At 51.5% G+C, this 19958-nt stretch overlaps 1 protein-coding gene across 1 annotated transcript in view; it reads right to left on the reverse strand.

Moving 5' to 3' along the window:
* Positions 1-19958, reverse strand: part of LOC142311865 (cholesterol transporter ABCA5-like) — a 310836-nt gene that overhangs the window by 163884 nt on the left and 126994 nt on the right. The window contains exons 9-10 of the mRNA XM_075350670.1: positions 15231-15378; positions 7773-7938 (exon numbers count right to left, since the gene is read on the reverse strand). Coding sequence (XP_075206785.1) covers positions 7773-7938; positions 15231-15378 — 314 coding nt within the window. The remainder of the gene's footprint in view (positions 1-7772; positions 7939-15230; positions 15379-19958) is intronic.

A 19958-nucleotide genomic window follows, 5' to 3' on the forward strand; every position in this document is an offset into this window, starting at 1 on the left:
CCCAAATTTGGTGAAGGAATAGAGAATTTTTTAATAAATGGGGTCCGTCTTATAATGCCAGTGTCCGTCTAACAAATAATATAGGGTATATGTCCCTCATAGCCCCCTCATCCTAAAATTAGCCCCCTTAATCTGGATATGGCCACCTTATATTGAACACGTCCCCCAGTGAAGCCACATTTCCCCTATGGCTGGCACACGGCCCCTGTGGCTGGCACACAGGCCCACACTGGCTGGCACACAGGCCCACACTGGCTGGCACACAGGCCCACACTGGCTGGCACACAGGCCCACTGTGGCAGGCAGACAGGCCTACTGTGGAAGGCAGACAGGCCCACTGTGGCAGGCAGACAGGCCCACTGTGGCAGCAGACAGGCCCACTGTGGCAGGCAGACAGGCCCACTGTGGCAGGCAGACAGGCCCACTGTGGCAGGCACACATCACCCTCTGTTACATATCGCCCCCATGCTGCTGCTTTTAGTAAAATAAACTCTTTCCTTACCTTCTGCAGCACTGTCCTGTCTCCTCCTGTCTCCTGCACTTCCTACTTCCTGGTTCTAGTGCAGGTCATGTGATCGGGACAGCAGAGAGATATCTCTGCGTGCCTAATCACAGCAGCAGGAGGGAGACCGGGCAGACACGCTGGAGGAGGTGAGTAAAGAGTTTATTATTTTACTATGGGCAGCAGCACGGGAGGCCATATCTAACACAGGGGGAGGGGGGATCCTGTGCGATCAAAGGTAAGCACAGGCAGATATAATATGCCCCGCTGCCCCAGCCCATCAGCGCGATGCATTTTCAGCACCACGCTTCTGATGGACAGCGGCTGTGCATATTATATGAGCGGGAGCAGGAGATAAAACGCTGCCGCTCCCAGCTTTCCCTGCCCCCAGCACAGCTCCAGAGCTGCCCGCACCTCCACTGGACTCTGTATATATATACACCCCCCCTCCCGTATATTCGGATTATAAGACGCACCCCCTACTTTCCCCCAAAATTTGGGGGAACAAAAGTGCGTCTTATAAAGCGAAAAATACAGTATTTACACAATACTTTGCGAATTCATCATTCCAACGGTGGAACGCTAGCGGTTTCAGTAGTAGCGGAGGCTCAACCTGCTCCGTTGCAGCTTCTTCCTGCAACAGTCCAGTCCCAATGTCCCGGATCCCATTAACCCACCACCCAAACAACCTGACCCCCTGCAAACCTATTGTGGGTCCATGACCAGGTTAAGGTCCTGGGCGTTGTATTAGACAACTCTGGTGGGCAAAGGAGGTGCAACTATTTACAAAAACACAATTTCGTGTTGGTCACAACCAGTCCTGTGACTGTGGTCCAGTTTTACTATATATACTTAACGAAGTCCATGTACCGGGTGTACACTCTATGAAAATCTTCTCGCAAATCAGGTAACTTGTAACCTGTTGATTAGACACTCACTTTCTAACAATCTCTACATGAAAAGAACAAACGAAACACCGATACCTAGCAATTATGTTATCACATTAGACATTACTGGTACCTCTGACTGGGAGGCTGGTGATTAACAGCGGAGGCTGGCACAACCTGCTCGTTAACCATAGCGAGACGCTTCACATCAAAGGTGTACTAGTCCCGCTCACTCCAATGCCGCATGTAGCCAACCACCTCTCCCGACTCCAGATTACGGCCTGGGTAGTCTCTCGGGAGATGATGATCTATATCTCTCCGTGCAACGAACACCTCCTCGGAGAGATCCGCTTCACAGAGGAAACCCCATCCTTTCTCGGGGTTGAACTACCCTACGAGGCCCCTGTGCTACGGCCCTCTGACGCGAAAGATGGCCTTCCTTAGGTGTTCCTTCTCCCTCTGTGCACGGGCAACTATTTCCCGCTGCCTCTGATCTGGATTCGTCATCTTTGGTTTCAACCTTGGGTGTTGTTGTTCCCATTAGGGAACATCAGCGTCTGGCTTCGGCTCCCTAGCTGGGTCTGGCTGTAGGTGCACTTTTGCGGCCCCAACAGCCGTTTGTGGAACCGGCAGCTCTTCAGGCTCCACCTCCGCCATTGTAAACAGAGAAACCGACTGCTCCGCAGCCGGGGTTGCAGAGTCCGGGTGCTCTGTCTCTAAGGACGGACCTCTGGGAACTTCCGGTTCCGGCCTCACACTCAGGACGAAGGGCAGGGCTTCTGCTTCGAGCCCTTTCACGGGGAAGATGGCGCTTTGGCGCAAAAAGATGCCAGAAGATGGCGAAATTGGAGGGAAATGGGATCTTGACTCGCGGTTTTCGGTCTTCAAGGTGCACGTCACCCAGGTAAGTGGGTCCTGCTCGTGACGCCAGGAATTTGAGGTGTGCAGTCCCCACGTCAGCAGCTGGGCTGCTCGGATCCGGATCTGCAGTGGCTCGAGGGGCGTCCGGACCCGGGGGTCGTGCGGCCACTCAAATGAAGGGGGTATTTACAGGGGATGGTGTGTTTAAAGTTCGTGACACCACCCGTGGTGTGTGGTAAGGTGGAGTACTACCGCTGCAGCTGGGAGTACCCGATGGCAATGGAGTGGGCAGCTAGGTGTTTAACCCCTCCACAGGTAGGGGAATGCCCCGGGACTCATGATGTTTACAGGGACGTGCCGTTGGGGAGGAAAGGGTCACTTGCGTACTCACTCAGTCCATAAAGCTGACACCGACAACTTAGTAAACCAAAGTTCTGGACACCGCTGCTGCCGAGGGGAGCACGTTTGGGTCCCGTTCCCACTGGTGTTGCCTGTTGATCTGTGACCTTTCCCTTGGCACCTTGTTCTCTTAGTTGGCCCCTATAGCTTGAAACTAGTCGGGTCCTGCTCCCCAGTGTGGCTAACTGAGGGAGCTTGCTCTCAGGTTTCACACTTGGGATTTTCTGGACCATTTTGGTGGAATGTCCTATCCCCCTCGTTGCACTAGTTCCCTGATTTTGGAGCGGGTGGAGAGCGGATCTTGAAGGCTCCGTTCTCGTTGGGTGAATTGTCAGGTTGCCTGAAGCTACTTCCTGACCTAGGGTCCACGTACCCCGTCGTGCCCTGGTCCCAGCCTGGTGATGGTACAAGGCCGCCGGCTGTCCTTCTCGACATTTCCGTGCCCCTTGTCACGATCCCCTGCGATTGGTGGTCCAGCTCCTACTAGGCCCAGAGCACCATCTGCCACCTAGTTACTTCCAAGGAGGCCAGCTCCTGACCTCCTCTCTCCATCACTTCCAACACTACACTGGCCTACTCCTGACACTCCTGACCTCCTCTTACCAACACCCCCAAGTGGACAACCCTATTCCACTCAGGCCGTCCACTGGTGTCTCTGGTGGGTGTGGTGCAGAGTGTTCCTAGGATTTTGATTAGCTGGTTTTGGCAACACCATCAGTTGGGGACCCGTAACCAAGGAGGAGGTGGATATTGCACAGAAGGGCAGATTGCACAATACCCTGTGACGACCTGATAGGCCAGGGCGTCACAGAAGCAACGCAGAATGTAACGTTTTTTTCTGTGCGACGGACAAAACTGAGTGCGATGGATGCATCAGTTTCAGTCGTGTGATATAATGGAAGCCCATGGGCCCTCTCCTCTCCTGGGATGGCTTCACACAGGTTCTCACTACCAAATGACCTTTCAGACAAAAAAAAAAACATACGACAGATCCGTTTTTTTAACGGATCTGTTGCATCACTTTTACAACATCCATCCAGTCACAAAACAAATTGTGACTGATACAAAAAAAATGTAAGTGTGAAAGTAGCCTAAGGATCTTCTCCAATTTGTTCTCGCAAAGCTGGAAGATACAACTGTGCAAAATGTCTTGTGCGGAATAATTAAAATTTCCTTCACTGAAACTAAAGAGCCGAGACCGAACTCTGAATAATATCTCCATAGGATTATCTTCCTCTGTGCCGCCCTGTGCCAGCAGCCGACGCTGCTCGAGTCCGGACCTTCAGGGGTGGTGGTTCGAGGGCGTCCAGACCCGGGGGCCTCGTGGACACGCCGAGTGAAAAGGGGAATGGACGTATATGTGCGTATTAAGTTCGTGACGCCACCCACGGTGTGTGGTGAGGTGGGACACCACCGCTGCTGTTGCAGGGCACACGGGGGAGATGTTGTGCAGCAAGCTGTTAACCCCTCCATGGGCTGGTGGCCCCGGGACCTGATGGCTCCAATGCAGGGGGAAATGACGACCGCAGAGGTTGTTGGTGTACTCACTGTGGAAACAAACACACGAGTCTCTGTTAAACCAAGGTGGTGGTGGCCGGTGCCACGGCCGGCTGTATCCAGGGTCCCCCACGCAGCTGGTGGTCTCTATCCTTTTCCTGCACTGTTTACTTAGAAAAGACTTCCCAGTATAAAATGTAGGAGTCCGCTCCCGGCTCGATGTGGCCTAAGGAGCCGTGCCCGCAGACGCTGGCCCGTGGGATCTATGGGCCTTGGCGGTGACCTCTTATCCCGAATCGGTGGGCTGTTGTCTTCTATGAGGGACTTTGGGTGAGACAGAACCTCTAGTCCTGGCCTCAATCGGTTAATTAACCAGCTCCAGTCGATTCTGGTTTCTGGCTTCAGGGTCCGAGTACCCCCCTTTGTGCTACGGTTTCCGGGTCTGTTCCCCGTGTCGGTACTGGCGGGCTAAAACCCTGGCCTGGTCCACCTCGGTTCCACTGAGCCGTCTTCCCGTCTCCTGCTGATGGAGACCACCGTCTGCCTCCTAGCCAGTCTTACCAGGGCTCCTAGCCTAGCACCGTTCAACTTGAACTCTCTCTCTCCTGCTGGGACTACACCTAGCCCCAGCTCCTCTCAACTTGAACTTAAACAGTTCACTGTCTACTTTCCCGCCCTGGGCTGTCTAAACTCCTGGGTGGGTGTGCACCAACCACCTGGCCACGCCCACTGGTGTGTCTATCTGTCCCTAATGGGGGTGACTAGGGTTTAATGGTTGGCTGAATGTTTCCTAAGTGTGGGAAGATGTTATGCAGGGGCCTATTTGTGACTACCTGGATTCTCCAGGGCGTCACACCTCCACCAAAGTTTTCAGAGGGCACAATGCAGTCAGGTAGGGAATGTTCTCCGGGCATTCCCCAAACCCAAACTCATCCATGAGAAGCCATGTGGAAGTGTGATCCGTCACTGGACAGAACACATTTCCTCATGAGTCCAGAAGTGACAGCTTTACACCGCTCCATCCGGCACTCGGCATTCAGCTTGGTAATGTATGGCTACTGCCATGAAGCTCCTGGCGGCCGCAGTGTTTGTGCTGATGTTACCAGAGGAGGTCTGAACCCTGCAGTTATGGGGTCAGCAGAGCAGTAGTGACTTTTCTTCCTTTTGCTCCTCAGAACTCAACCCCCCGCTCTGTAACATTACGAGTTCCCCATTCTGTGACTGAGTTGCTGCGGTTCCTTCTACTTCTTAGAAATATCGCTCACAGGTGATGGGGAAGATTTAGGAGGACAGAAATGTCATGAACAGACTTGTTACCCCAGTGGCTCCTATAGGCACACCGAAACCAAACACAAAATCCTTGTTGCCTTCCTCCAGGGGCTGATGTCCACACCAGGGGGTGGGCCAGGCGGTTAGTCCCGCCCACCGAGGAGTTCACGGTCCTGGAGGCGGGAAAAGGAGGGAGTTGAGATCAGTTTTAGCAAGTGGCAGTAGAGGAGACTGACGGTGTCTGGGTGTGTGGCCCGGGCACAAACAGCAAGGTTGGCAGATGGTGGTGACCGTTTGCAGGAGAGGCTAATTGGAGCAAACCGTAGGGACACTGAACGGGCGGTGGCCCGGCGGTACCGGATCGGAGAGCAAAGAGAAGCCAACACCATTCGGCAGGGCCTATGGACCCCGACCAGGCTAGGAGTCGCCGTAAAACAGGTCAAATCCGTTAGCGAAGGGAACCTCCGGGGTTTCCCAGCAGCCAAGACCCGATTGAAGGCAACAGCTCAAACCGTAGAGGGAAACACAGTCACCGCCAAGGCTACAGTTCCCAGGGCCAGAGCCTGTGGGCAAAAGGGGCTCCTTCAGCACCCATCCACGCTGGGGAGCAGATTACCGGTGGGGAGCCATTGGAACCGTATACACTACACAGGTGCAGGGAAAGGCAGTCACCATCAACCTGCCGGGAGGAGAACAACCGCAACCATCTGTGGGACTCGTCCATCCAGCCGTTTGTTTGACCAGAGACTGTGTGAATTACTGGCTGAGTGAGTACCACCGTGCCGTGCGGCACAGCGCTGCCCCCGCGACCCTGCACCTTGCCAGGCCCCGTAACCCGCCTGCCAACCATCCCTATCACCCTCACCGGGCCCCGGGACAACCAACCCCCCTACCCTCGGAGGGGAGAACCAACATCCAAGCTGCTCCCTGTCACCGCTCCCGGGATCCCCGTCCAGAGCAGCGGTGGTGTCACCAACCTCACCACAACCGTGGGTGGCGTCACGGACAATATCTCTAAACCAAACCACCCGCTTTCACTCACGGGCGAGGAACGCCGCTCGAGTCCCCGGGATCCGGCCCATCGCTCGAGCCACCACCGAGCAGCAGGAGCAGTAGCCGGACCTGAGCAGTGGGTGAGCGCAGCGTCCCCTCCTCCGCTCGCGACATCTGCATCACCAGCTGTTCTGTCACAGGTTTTTAACGGCAGACAGCATGGAGGGGTCGGAGGTTATAACCCAAGAGCAAGGGGCCGGATGTTATACACTGGGGGCAATTGGGCCGGATGATATACACGAGTAAATGAGGGGCTGGATATTATCCACCAGTGAGCGATGGGTCGGATGTTACTGTATATGCAAATGTTATACACTGGGGGAAACAAAGCCGGATGTTATACATGGGGGGGCAAGGGACCAGATGTTATACACTGGGGGAGGGGAGGTGAGGGATTTGAGATTATACACCGGGGCCAATGCCGCGGAGGTTATACATCGGGGGCAATGGGGCTTGAGGTTATACACCAGGGGCAATGGGGCTGGAGGTTATACACCGGGGCAATGGGGCCAGGGGTTATACACCAGGGGCAATGGGGCCTGGGGTTATACACCAGGGGCAATGGGGCCAGAGGTTATACAGCGGGGGCAATGGGGCCAGAGGTTATACACAGGGGGCAATGGGGCTGGAGGTTATACACCCGGGGCAATGAGGCTGGAGGTTATACACCGGGGGCAATGGTGCCTGGGGTTATACACCAGGGGAAATGGGGCCAGAGGTTATACAGCGGGGGCAATGGGGCCAGAGGTTATACACTGGGGGCAATGGGGCCAGAAGTTATACACTGAGGGCAATGGGGACGGATGTTATACACCGGCGATCGAGATGTCAGATGTTATATACAAGGGGCCAGATGTTAGACACCGGGGAAAATGGGGCCAGATATTATACATAGGGGGGCAAGGGGCCAGATGTTATACACTGGGGCAATGAGACTAAATGAGGAAATGGAGGTCAGAGATTAAGACGTGTGTCTTAATACTTTTCTACACATAGAGTAGCTTTATACTATTTCTTCTAGACACCTCTGGACACAGTCGGCAGCTTTGCTCTAAACATTTTAAATCTGGTTATGAAAGCGTCAGCTGAGCACTCAAAATACGATGGAAAAAAAGTGGCTACATTTTCAATTTTAGGCAGCTCTGATGCTTGGTTTCCCCCCTAATTTCCAATGCTGTTCCCTATTTCTTAGTCTTTGTTGTCAGTATTCATACCACTATGGGAAACAGCCAGGACGTGTCGGACCGACCTGAGCAGGTGCTCCTATACAAAGTGGAGCTCAAGAAATGCCTCGCTGACTTTACCTCACAGCTTCTTTCCCCAGTAATTCTGCAGAGACTTTTTCTATGTATTCTCCAGCTGACATCTTGCTGCCTCCATCTTCTTCTGTCCTTAGAGGAACTCGGTTCCCTTTTGACCAGAATGAAGATCTCAGGAAGAAGAATGGCTCGTATCTCCTGCCATGTTTATCTAGTGGGAATAATACTCAGTAGTTATTCTACATGAAAAGCGAGTACCACACATCGTATATGGTGCATATACATTCAGGAGGATCAGCTGAGAATCATACACATAAGAAATAAGATGGATGCATGAATGATCTGCTGACGCCTCATGTCTATGGTCAGCTTCAAGGCTGCCATATCTAATATATAAAGCTGAGTGTATGTGTGTGTGTGCAATAAGCATGTATGTGTGTATGTATGTCCGCTAAAAGAATCCACACCGTCGCATTTACAATCACGAAATTTTGCACAGACACTCCATGTGACTCAGGGAATGTCATAGACTATGTTTGGATGGGGAAATTTAACCCCACACTTTACAGTTACTCTCCAAAAAACCTGACTCCATTAAATTCAATGGAGCTGCGAGCTATTAGGTTATTAATAGGAGCTGTGAGAGGCTGCTATAGGAACAAAATAAATTGTTAGTATAAGAAGCTTATGTGTGATGCAATAAGATGTCGGAGATGGATAGAGAGAGACAGAAAGAGAGAGAGACAGACAGTCAAAGAGACAGACAAAGGCAGGCAGACAGACACCGACAGACAGGGAAAGACAGGCAAACAGGGAAAGAGACAGACAGAGAGACAGACTGGGAAAGAGACAGCCAGACAGGGAAAGAGACAGGCAGACAGGGAAAGAGACAGATAGAGACGGACAGGGAAAGGGACAGCCAGACAGGGAAACAGACAAGGAAAGAGACAGAGACAAGTAACTAGACAGGGAAAGAGATAGAGACAAGTAAAGAGACATACAAGTAAAGAGACAGGGAAAGATACAGACCGGGAAGGAGACAGATGAGAAAAGAGACAGACCTGGAACGAGACAGACCTGGAACGAGACAGACCTGGAACGAGACAGACCTGGAACAAGACAGACCTGGAAAGAGACAGACCTGGAAAGAGACAGACGGGGAAAGAGACAGACGGGGAAAGAGACAGACGGGGAAAGAAACAGACGGGGAAAGAAACAGACGGGGAAAGAGACAGACCTGGAACGAGACAGACCTGGAACGAGACAGACCTGGAACGAGACAGACCTGGAACGAGACAGACCGGGAACGAGACAGACCGGGAACGAGACAGACCGGGAACGAGACAGACCGGGAACGAGACAGACCGGGAACGAGACAGACGTGGAAACGAGACAGACGTGGAAACGAGACAGACGGGGAAAGAGACAGACGGGGAAAGAGACAGACGGGGAAAGAGACAGACGGGGAATGAGACAGACGGGGAATGAGACAGATGGGGAATGAGACAGACGGGGAATGAGACAGACCGGAAATGAGACAGACGTGGAAAGAGACAGACGGGGAAAGAGACAGACGGGAAAAGAGACAGACGGGGAATGAGACAGACGGGGAATGAGACAGACCTGGAACAAGACAGACCTAGAATGAGACTGACAGACAGATAGAGAGAGTCAGACAGAAAGAGACAGACAGAGATAGAGAGAGACAGAGATAGAGAGAGACCGACAGAGAGACTGATACAGAGAAAGACAGAGAGACTGATACAGACAGACAGAGACAGACACACAGAGACAGATAGAAAGACAGACAGAAACTCAAAGAGAGACAGAGAGACAGTTACTATCCCAGGCAATGCCCGGGTAATACAGCTAGTACTTTATATAGCTGTTACCTATTCCTCCCATTTTCCATGCACAAATACACATCCAGCTCTGGTGGGCACAGATGTCCTGAATGACATGGTAGTCAGCCCCTTCTGGTGAACACTTATCTACCCAAGAACAAAGGATTGTGCAGGATGAAATCCAACATGCCTGATCCTCCTGTCCCCCAACATTTGTCATAGTGGAAAATATCACAAAGCAACAAAACATGTTAGATGATTGTTCAGTCCAGAAAAAAAATCAGTGGTTTGGATTGTGTATAGTCCCCTTCAAAGTAAATCTATCATGTGAAAATGACCTTTTATTTAAATTTGGTTTTTTTTTTGCATTACATGGATTTAAAAAAAAAAAAAAAAAAGAGTGGTATATTTTCTTATCCATATCATGATCTTTATTAAGAAACATAAGTAATTTTGCAATTTTCACACGGCACTTGGTCCATTTTAGACTTATACTTCCTGTCCTTTTCAGAAGTCTCATTATCAGTAGAGGCAGGATTACAAGGATAGGTAACACCTCTATACACAGATGATAACTCAGAATCATCCACCTCACAGAATAGGCGATGTCACAGCTACCCTGCTTCCCCTCCCTTCATAATGACTCTTGCATACTCTCATTAGATGCTTCAATACAAAAGATCTGGTAACAGTCTGTTTATTGTTCCTAATGTACATGTGTTGTGTCCTGAAAGAACACAGAGTTAGAGTCTAAAAAGGCTCCAGTAATGTGAAAATTGCAATATTTGTCATTTTTGTTGACAATACAGATAGTCTTGTGCAAAAAACAACATTGCTGTCCCCCAAAATATATTAAAAAACCTGACTTAAAGGGGTAGGCCATTCTCCAAAATCTTATCCCAATATAAAGTAGGTGTAATAATATTATTAATACTATTATTATTATTATTATTAGAAATACCTCCACTTAGAAATGTAGTATAGTTCTGATAATGATGCTTACCTAATGTGCTGGGCTTTAAAGTAACTTAGGTATCCAAAGTGATTACCACAAGGAGCTAATTGTCACTATATGAGTGTACCGCCCAGCAGGCTCGGCTGCGACCGCCGAGCCGCTCGGATCCGTGCTCGTACTGTAGGTGGTGGCTCGAGCCTCTCACGGACCCGGGGGGCACGTCGCTCTGCAAGGGAGTTGGCGCTACATGCGGGGGTTTGGGTGAGGAGTTCCACGGTTGGCTCCACCCACCGAGGAGTTCACAGGCCTGGAGGCGGGAAAAGTGAGGAGTTTAGTCCAGGAGGTGGAAGTGAGAGGAGTAAACACTTAGGTGCCTTGGTTTGTGGCCCAGGCACTGACAGCAAGGTTGGCAGACGGTGGTGGCCGTCTTCAGGAGTGGTGAAGCAACGCGGAACCGTAGGACCGGGGTCAGGCGTTGGCCCGCCGGTACCGACCGGGGAGCGAAGTGAAGCCAGCACACACAGGCAGGGCCATCGGACCCCGACCAGGCTTGGAGCCACCGACAATAGTCAAATCCGAGTGTGACGGGAACCCCAGGGGTTTCCTAACTGCCAAAGACCCAATTGAAGGCAACCGCCCACACCGTGAGGGTATACAGCTACCGCCTACGGCTAGAGACCCAAGGGCCAGCGCCTGTGGGCAAAGGGGGCTCCTCCGGTATCCATACACCGGGGAGCGGACTACCGTTCGGGATCCATAGTAGTCAACTAAGTACATCAAGGTGCAGGGAAAGACAGCCGCCATCACCTGTCCGGGAAGAGACACTGCAGCCGGCTGCGGGACCCGTCCATCCAGCCGTTTGGTTTTCCGAGGACTTTGTGCATCTCTTGCTGAGTGAGTACACCCGTGCCATCCGGCACCGCGCCGCGCTGTCCCTGCAACCCTGCACCTCACCAACCCTGCCTCCCCGTCTCATCATCGGGCCCCGGGACCACCGACCCCTACCCACGGAGGGGGAAAACAACATCCCAGCTGCTCCCTGCCATCGCTCTCGGGATCCCCTTCACCAGCAGCGGTGGTGCCCATCTTCACCACGGTCCGTGGGTGGCGTCACGGACTAAATCCCCCAAAGCAACCACCCCTTTCACTCATGGATGAGGGGCGCCGCTCGAGTCCCCAGACCCGGCCCACCGCTCGAGCCACCGAGCAGCAGTCGCAGCAGCGCCGGACCCGAGCGTTAGCGAGCGCGCGGCGGCGGCGTCCTCCCCGACCGCGAAAACTATCCAGGGGAGGGGGTGTGTGTGATGTTGTGTTTGTGACTACCTGGCTAGTCCAGGGCATCACATTCCCCCTTGGTGAAATGCAGACCGTCCGCGGGCTGCCCATCCATCACCGGTTTTATTTCTGAAAAATATAATTTAACATGGGGAAAACATATAACATTAAGCATACTTTTAATTCTCCCCTTGCGGGAGGCTTTTCTCTTAAACGTTACTAACGGTATGGACATTTTTATTAATAACGGACGGGTCCATGTTCCTCCGCTTCACCACCCAAGCAACCTACATCTTGATGCTGCCCCTAAGAAACGGGCAGCACCCCTCTTCCCCAGTCCGGAAGCAGGAACTCGGTTCCAGGTCACCCAAGCGGGAATGGGTACGGTGTCTCGCACCCGGCTGTCATTTCAGGGGACCCCATGTCCAAAAGGACCCCTGACCCTAGGAGGATGGTCACCGGTTTTGGTGGTGACTGGACCCCAGCCTGCTCTGCTGCGGGTCCTTCCTCCAATCCGCCTCTCCGGAGGTAGTAACGGAACACAGCCCAACAAATTATTTACAAGACCACAAGTTCGTGGTTGGCCTGCAAGTTCTCGGCCTTGTCTCTGGAAGGGGGTTAGTGGGAACACAGAAAGTCCCTATGGGGACAACTTTCTTCTTTACGGACGGTAATCAGGTGAAGTATTCGGATCATTGGTGTTCATTCATTTAGTAAAAACTTAAAACAAGAACATGGTGCTGATGGTCCCAACGGGGACAACTGTGTTGCAACGGAGGACCGCTGTCTTTATTGCTCATTTCCGTACTCCTCGCCCTGCTCCAGGCGAAGAAGTACAGGCTCCATCCCTTCCAGCACACGGCAGGCGCGACGGGGAAGGGCTGCCCGGCATCCATTGTTTCCACTCCGAGGGATGTAGGTGGCCTCCATATCATACAAGCGAAGACTCCTTCTTCCTCTGAGACAGGCTCTGTGTCAGCCCGTGAGCTGCTGTCATCTGACTCCAGGGGGCTGATGGCGGGATCCGGTAGGACAGGTATGGTTTCCAGCTGAGCCCAGACCTGTGGCTCCTCAGTGGCAGGTGATTCGTCGTCAGTCGGTGCATGGAGGACCGCCATCGGTTTTTCTGAGTTAACCGCTCTGGCATTTGGTTGGCCGGCGTCCCCTCGGGCCTCCGGGCCCTGGCGGGGCATCAGCGCGGACTCCGCCATTCCCATCTGGGGCGGTGGGCTGAGTGGGGCAGTAAGGGCGGCCAGCATGGGCGATGGAGCGGGCCCTGCAGGGGCCGGGGGTAGACCGGGTCCTTCAGCCGCAGCAGCCGGTCCCTCGGGGACATAAGGGCGTGGGTCACTCACCAGCTCCTCCAGCATGGCCTCTATTTCATGCGCCCGCACGACCGCAGCCAGCTCCTCCACTTCAGCGGTTTAGCGATTCAGCAGGTCACGCACCTGGGCCCGGTTGCGACAGCACAGCAACATCACTTGGGCATTCAGCCACGCCGCTGTCCCGGTTGCAGGCTCCGGGGACTCAGGCCTTTCAGATGGGGTGGACATACTGGCATGTGTGCTTCCAGGAACCGGATGTGTAGCAGAGTACTGGCGTCCCTGCTCTTTATACCTTCGGTTACATCAGGTACACCTGCACCCGCCCCCCCTTGGTTTTTTCTCGCACTTCCTTCTGTTGGGGGCGGGGCTTCACTTTCGCGCCTTCCCTGCTCGGGGAAGACGCTCGAGCAGGAAATCTTCGCGCCAAGGATGGCGGAACTTCAAATTTTTCAGCCGGACACCACCGGCGGGGACTGCAAGGTACACTTCTACCGGTAGGTAGATTGGTTCGAATCCTGTTCGTAGACGCCAAGTTGTCGCGGGCGGAGGGGCCGCGCTCGCTACGCTCGGGTCCGGGGCTGCTGCTGCTCGGTGGCTCGAGCGATGGGCTGGACCTGAGCAGCGCTCCTCGCCCACGAGTGAAAAGGGGGTGGTTTGTTTGAGGAGATAGTTCGTAACGCCACCCACGGGTCGTGGTGATGATGGGCACCTCCGCTGCTGGTGACGGGGATCCCGGGAGCGATGGCAGAGAGCAGCTAGGATGTTGGTTTCCCCTCCGTGGGTAGGGGTTGGTGATTCTGGGGCCCAGTGGCGGTACGGGGAGGCAGTATGGCCGGTGTGCAGAGTTGCAGGGACAGCGCGGCGCGGTGCCGGATGGCACTGTTGTACTCACTCAGGCACAGATTCACAGAGTCTCTGGTAAACCAAACGGCTGGATGGACGGGTCCCGCAGCCGGCTGCAGTGTCTTTGCTCTCCCCGGATAGGTTGATGGTGGCTGTCTTTCCCTGCACCTTTGTAGAATGTATTGACTCCGATGGTTTCCCAATGTTAGTCCGCTCCCCGGCGTGTATGTACCGAAGGAGCCCGTTTTGCCCGCAGGCGCTGGCCCTTGGATCTCTAGCCTATGGCGGTGGCTTTTTATCCTCACTGTGTGGACAGTTGCCTTCTGTCGGGTCTTGGGTGTTAGGGAACCCCGGGGGTTCCAGTCACTATCGGATTCAACCGTTGTCAGCGGCTCCTAGCCTGGTCGGGGTCTGATGGCCCTGCCTTTTTGTGCTTGGTACAACTCTCCACCCCGGCTCGGTACCGGTGGGCCACCGCCCGTCCCCGGTCCTATGGTTCCGCTGACTTGTTCCACCTCCTGCAGCCGGCCACCACCATCTGCCGACCTTGCTGACAGTGCCTGGGCTCCTACCCAGACACTAACAGTTTCTGTCCTCTCACTTTCAACTCCAAACTGAACTCCTCCACTCCTAAACTGAACTAACTGCTTTTTTTCCCGCCTCCAGGCCTGTGAACTCCTCGGTGGGTGGGGCCCACTGCCTGGCTCCGCCCCACCTGGTGTGGATATCAGACCCTGGAGGAGGCAACAAGGATTTTGTTTGACTGATGTAGACTATCCAGGGGAGGGGGTGTGTGTGATGTTGTGTTTGTGACTACCTGGCTAGTCCAGGGCGTCACACTCTACACCTCCTCTAGAACTCGACTCTTCTTCAACTTGAACTGTTGTGTGTGTTTTCCCGCCTCCAGGCCTGTGAACTCCTCAGTGGGCGGAGCCAACCGCCTGGCTCCGCCCCCCTGGTGTGGACATCAAACCTGGAGGGTAGTGACAAGGCTTTTAGTTTGACTGGTGTTACCTAACCGGGAGGGTGTGTGGTGTTGTGTGTGACTACCTGGGACGACCTGACTAGTCCAGGGCGTCATATGAGTGGTCGTAACCATGGATACCTAAGCTACTGTAAAGCCCAACAAATGAGGTAAGCAACATAGCTTATCAGGAGAACTATACGACATTTCTAATTGAAGGTATTTGCTAATATTATTATTATTATTATTATTATTATTTGTGTATATACAGTCTCATGTATACATTACATTATTTACCAGGCAAAATCTTCTCAAAATACAGCGCCAACATCATATAGAAAATGGTGTCTACGATGAGAACGATACAGCTGAACAGGACGTGAGAAGAATCATTCGTCATGTCAAAGAAGTGGACGCCTTGAAAGTCATGTTCCATATATACAGTCTGAAAAAAAAGCAAAGTTCAGAAAAAAGGGCAGTGATGAAGAGTAGACAGGAGCGGACTGAACATCAGTGGTGTATGTATGACTACAGTGAGCGTCCACTAGTTGTGGCCCCTGTTGGCCACAATTTTATTAATTTTGGGAACCTGTAGCCAGGTTTATACCTTATAAACCATGACTATCACCCATTTAAAGCCTATAAAACAGGTACCTACCTCATAGGATTTCCATTTCCCTTTGAAAAAAGTATTTTGCTCATGACCCCCCTATGTATGCAAATTGTGGAGTTTGACTCTGGATTGTGCTCAGCGCCTCCTCAGTCTTAGCAAAAGGCAATTTGATGGAAGTGGATGACATCATCTACACAGTGCTCGAAGTCTTGCGCCTGCGCAGTTGAGGCCCAAACCTGCACAGGCACGCCTCACTCTGCCCCATTGAGCAGCCAGTAGCGCCTCAGGGAGCTGATGACATCATAGTGTGTTACAAGAGCGCTCACTGGGTGAGGTGGATCCTCTAAGTTCAAGGTCCAGGTGGCCACATGGGCCAAAGGAGTTGGTGCAGCAGATAGGTAAGACACACAACACATGGATAGCTGAGGGACTGAACCGGGACTGCAGACAGGAGACGCCTGATGATCACAGACAGACTGGGCTGGTCGAGGTGCACAAAACAACAAAGTCTTAGAGACACTTAAGTCTTAATACTAAGACACAAAGGTGTGTCTTGGTGAGCCTTATATAGGCCGAGGCAGGTGATCATGTGGCGCCCCAGCATCTGGTTGCCACAACAGTGTTGCCCCTCCAAAGGGTTAATGCTGAGCCTGGAGGTAATTGGGGAAGTCTATTGGCCAGTAAGTACCAACATTCAACACCGTTTCTCCCTCAGCCAACAGAGGGAGCTCTAAACCTGGAATTCCAGGGAGCACTTCCTTAAGCTCTGACCTGAGGGAGGAGTTAAGTAGTCTGTGAGGGAAGTTCAAGGATAGAGGAGCTGAGTAGTACGGTCTTGTGAGCTGGGGTTTGGAGCTAGGTTAGCTCAGCCCAGGAAAGCAGGAGCCGTAGCGAGGCACGTAGAGAAGACTCTAGAGGAGGACAGGTCAGAACCTGTTCGCCTCAGAAGAGCACGCAACAAAACATCGGACGTCGGAGTCTGTGGTTTCCAGGGTGTAAAACCCTTTCCTGGTAGCCGAATCCGAAGGACAGGAGGGCTGCAGGTCTCCTGGCCCCCATAAAAAACCCGAAGGTCCAGCTGCATCACAGGGGCCAGGTGTGGACTCCAGCAGAGAAGCACCAGAGAGGGCCTTCGCAGCCTACCACATGGGGAAAGGGACGTACCACAAGTCCCAGCAGCAAACGGGCCACTGCTAAACCAAGATTGCAGGGTCCTGTAGAAGCAGAGAAAGAGCAGGGAGTAGGCCTCATTATTCGACTGGCCAAAGAGAACACCCCAGGTACTTCCAGGCTGACCGGATCATCCTTACCACCTGTGACGGTCTCCCAGGACTGAACTGTTGCCGAGTAAAAGAAAAGAAGGTAAAGAGACTGTTGTTTGTGTCGGTTCTTTCCACTACCTGATTGGCCCTGCACCGCCCCCACCATTGCATAGACTTTTATAAGCACCAACGGTTGCCCCGGGGTACCGCTCCACCTGTGGGGAGCAGAACCATCCCAGCTGCTAATCCATCAGCCCCGGAGGCCCCATCCAGCAGCGGCGGCTCCATAGCCGCAATCCACAGGTGGCGTCACGAATATTTCCACAAACTTTATTATAATCACCACCCCCACAACCGTCATATTAGTTAACCCCGCCAGGGTCACGGAGCCGGGCACTGCCACCGCTGACTACCCCCGGACTAGTCCGGCCCGGCACCGGGTGTCCCAAAGCCCTGGGGTGGGCGAATCAATCACATTGGATCATGCCAGGCCAACTACAAAACTCGACATGGAAGACAACAGAGTTCAGCGGACCAGGGTGAATGAAACAAAGCACAGATCCGGTACAAGTGTGTAGCAAAGTGAAGACGGTGCCTGCGCACTAAAGAATTTTGCTATGCCCTAGTGCAGAGCTAGGTGGTCGTGCACGGGTCTTTGATTTAACTGCACAGGCGCGAGACCTTGAGCACTGTGTGGATGATGTAGGAGGCATCCTTTCCTTCCATTAAGATAGAAAATACGGTCTTTGCTAGGACTGAGGATGTGCTGAGATTGTGCAATTTGCATGCCGCACAGGGCATGCATAAAATACGTTTTTGTAAGTATGTGGGGTGCCTATAAGTAAATGAAGGGGGTGTAGGAACCTCAATTACTGTACATGGTTTAAAAGGTGATGGGTAGGATTTATAAGACATAAAACTAGTTGAAAATGGTCATCTAAAATAATGCTATTAACCTGCAGATGTGTGGTTAAACTGCAGGTTAATAGCATTCTGAAGCCGTGCCGCCACCAAACTGGAAGCTCAGCTACTGGGAAGAAATTAACTTTATTCCTCCTGGCAGCCTCTGGCTTACAGTCATAGGGGCGCGGTCAGCGAGGCTTCAGTCACTGCTCCATGCATAGATAGTACTGGGGCGAGATTACAGCCGCCGCTGACTGACAGTGATGACTTGGCAGAGCTGGCTGTCAGTCGGCGATGGTTACATCTTCCACTCACTATGTACTGAGCGGTGACCGAAGCTGCTCTCTATGATTGAGAGCTATAGGCTGCTGTGAGGAATAAAGTTAGTTTCCTCCCAGCAGCCAGGTTTCCAGTGTGGAGGATGCACTTTATCAGAACATTATTAATCTCCAGATGAATCCCATATCTGCAGGTTAATAGTGTTTTGGGGTTTTTTTACATGACAGTTTCCCTCCTGCAATCAGTTATGATCTGGCACCAAGTGCTCAATCTCAATATAGCACCACCACAGGAGAAATTAAATATAACACATCCTTCAGGGAACTTCACTGGGTTTTGCTTTACATAAAGTAGTTGTCATAGAGGCAAGTATTGTCTAGACCAGGGGTTAGAAAACCTTTTCTGCCAAGGGCCATTTGGATATTTCTAACATGATTTGGGGGCCATACAAAATAATCAACTTGATCCTGCTATATTCGGTCAAACAATGAATTAACTCACCCCTATTGTGATGGCTGACACTGCTTCTGAGACGTGTGATGTTAGGTGGTATTGTTGATATGGCTACTCACAACTACTTTTCCAGGTTTACATCGGAGCACAGTTGACTCTTTTTGATAAGGTTTGTAAAGAACTTGCTACAGTAAACTGTTCAGAACACCTATGTATATTACACTGCAGATCTCCTTACAGTGGGAAACTCAACACTGATTACTTAAAATAGGGCTCAAGCAGTGGGAAACTGCTGTATATACATCCCATAGGAGACACCAGAACTAGTGAATATACATCACATAGGAGACACTGGGACTGCTGTATAATAATCACATAGGAGATACTGAATCTGCTGTATATACATCAAATATGAGACACTCTGGCTGCTGTATACATATCACATAAGCTACACTGAGGCTGGTGTATATACATCACTTAGGAGACACAGGCTGCTGTATATACATCACATACGAGACACAGACTACTGTATATACATCACAAAGGAGATACTGAGACTACTGTACATACATCAAATAGGAGACACTGAAACTGCTGTATATACATCCCACAGGAGACAACAGAACTGGTGAATATACATCACATAGGAGACACTAGGGCTGCTGTATGTACATCATATAAGAGACACTGAGACTTGTGTATATACTGTACATCACATTGGAGACACTGGGACTGTTATATATGTATCATATAGGAGACACTGAGACTGCTGTTTAAACATCACACATGAGACTCTGAAACTGCTGTATATACATCACATAGCAGATACAGAGTCTGCTGTATATACATCAGCTTGTAGACCCTGGGCTGCTGTATACATATCACATAGGATACACTGAGGCTGGTGTGTATATTCATCAAATAGAAGACAGACTGCTGTAAATACATCAGATAAGAGATACTGAGACTGCTGTACATATATCAAATAGGAGACTCTGAGACTGCTGTATATACAGGTGTATCTCAATACATTAGAACATCATCAAAAAGTTAATAGTTAATTTATTTCAGTAATTGAATACAAAAAGGGAAACACATTATATAGAGTCATTACACACAGAGTGATCTATTTCACGTGTCTATTTCTGTTAATGTTGATGATTATGGCTTACAGCCAATGAAAACCCAAAAGTCATTATCTCAGAAAATTAGAATATATTATAAGAACAATGAAAAAATTATATTAAACTCAGAAATGCTGGCCTACTGTATGTACATTAAATGAACTCAATACTTGGTCGGGGCTTCTTTTGCATGAATTATTATTATTTATTATTATAGCGCCATTTATTCCATGGCGCTTTACAAGTGAAAGAGGGTATACGTACAACAATCATTAACAGTACAAGACAGACTGGTATAGGAGGAGAGAGGACCCTGCCCGCGAGGGCTCACAGTCTACAGGGAATGGGTGATGGTACAATAGGTGAGGACAGAGCTGGTTGCGCAGTGGTC

The sequence above is a fragment of the Anomaloglossus baeobatrachus genome, chromosome 5, assembly GCF_048569485.1.
Source record: "Anomaloglossus baeobatrachus isolate aAnoBae1 chromosome 5, aAnoBae1.hap1, whole genome shotgun sequence".
NCBI classification, from domain to species: domain Eukaryota; kingdom Metazoa; phylum Chordata; class Amphibia; order Anura; family Aromobatidae; genus Anomaloglossus; species Anomaloglossus baeobatrachus.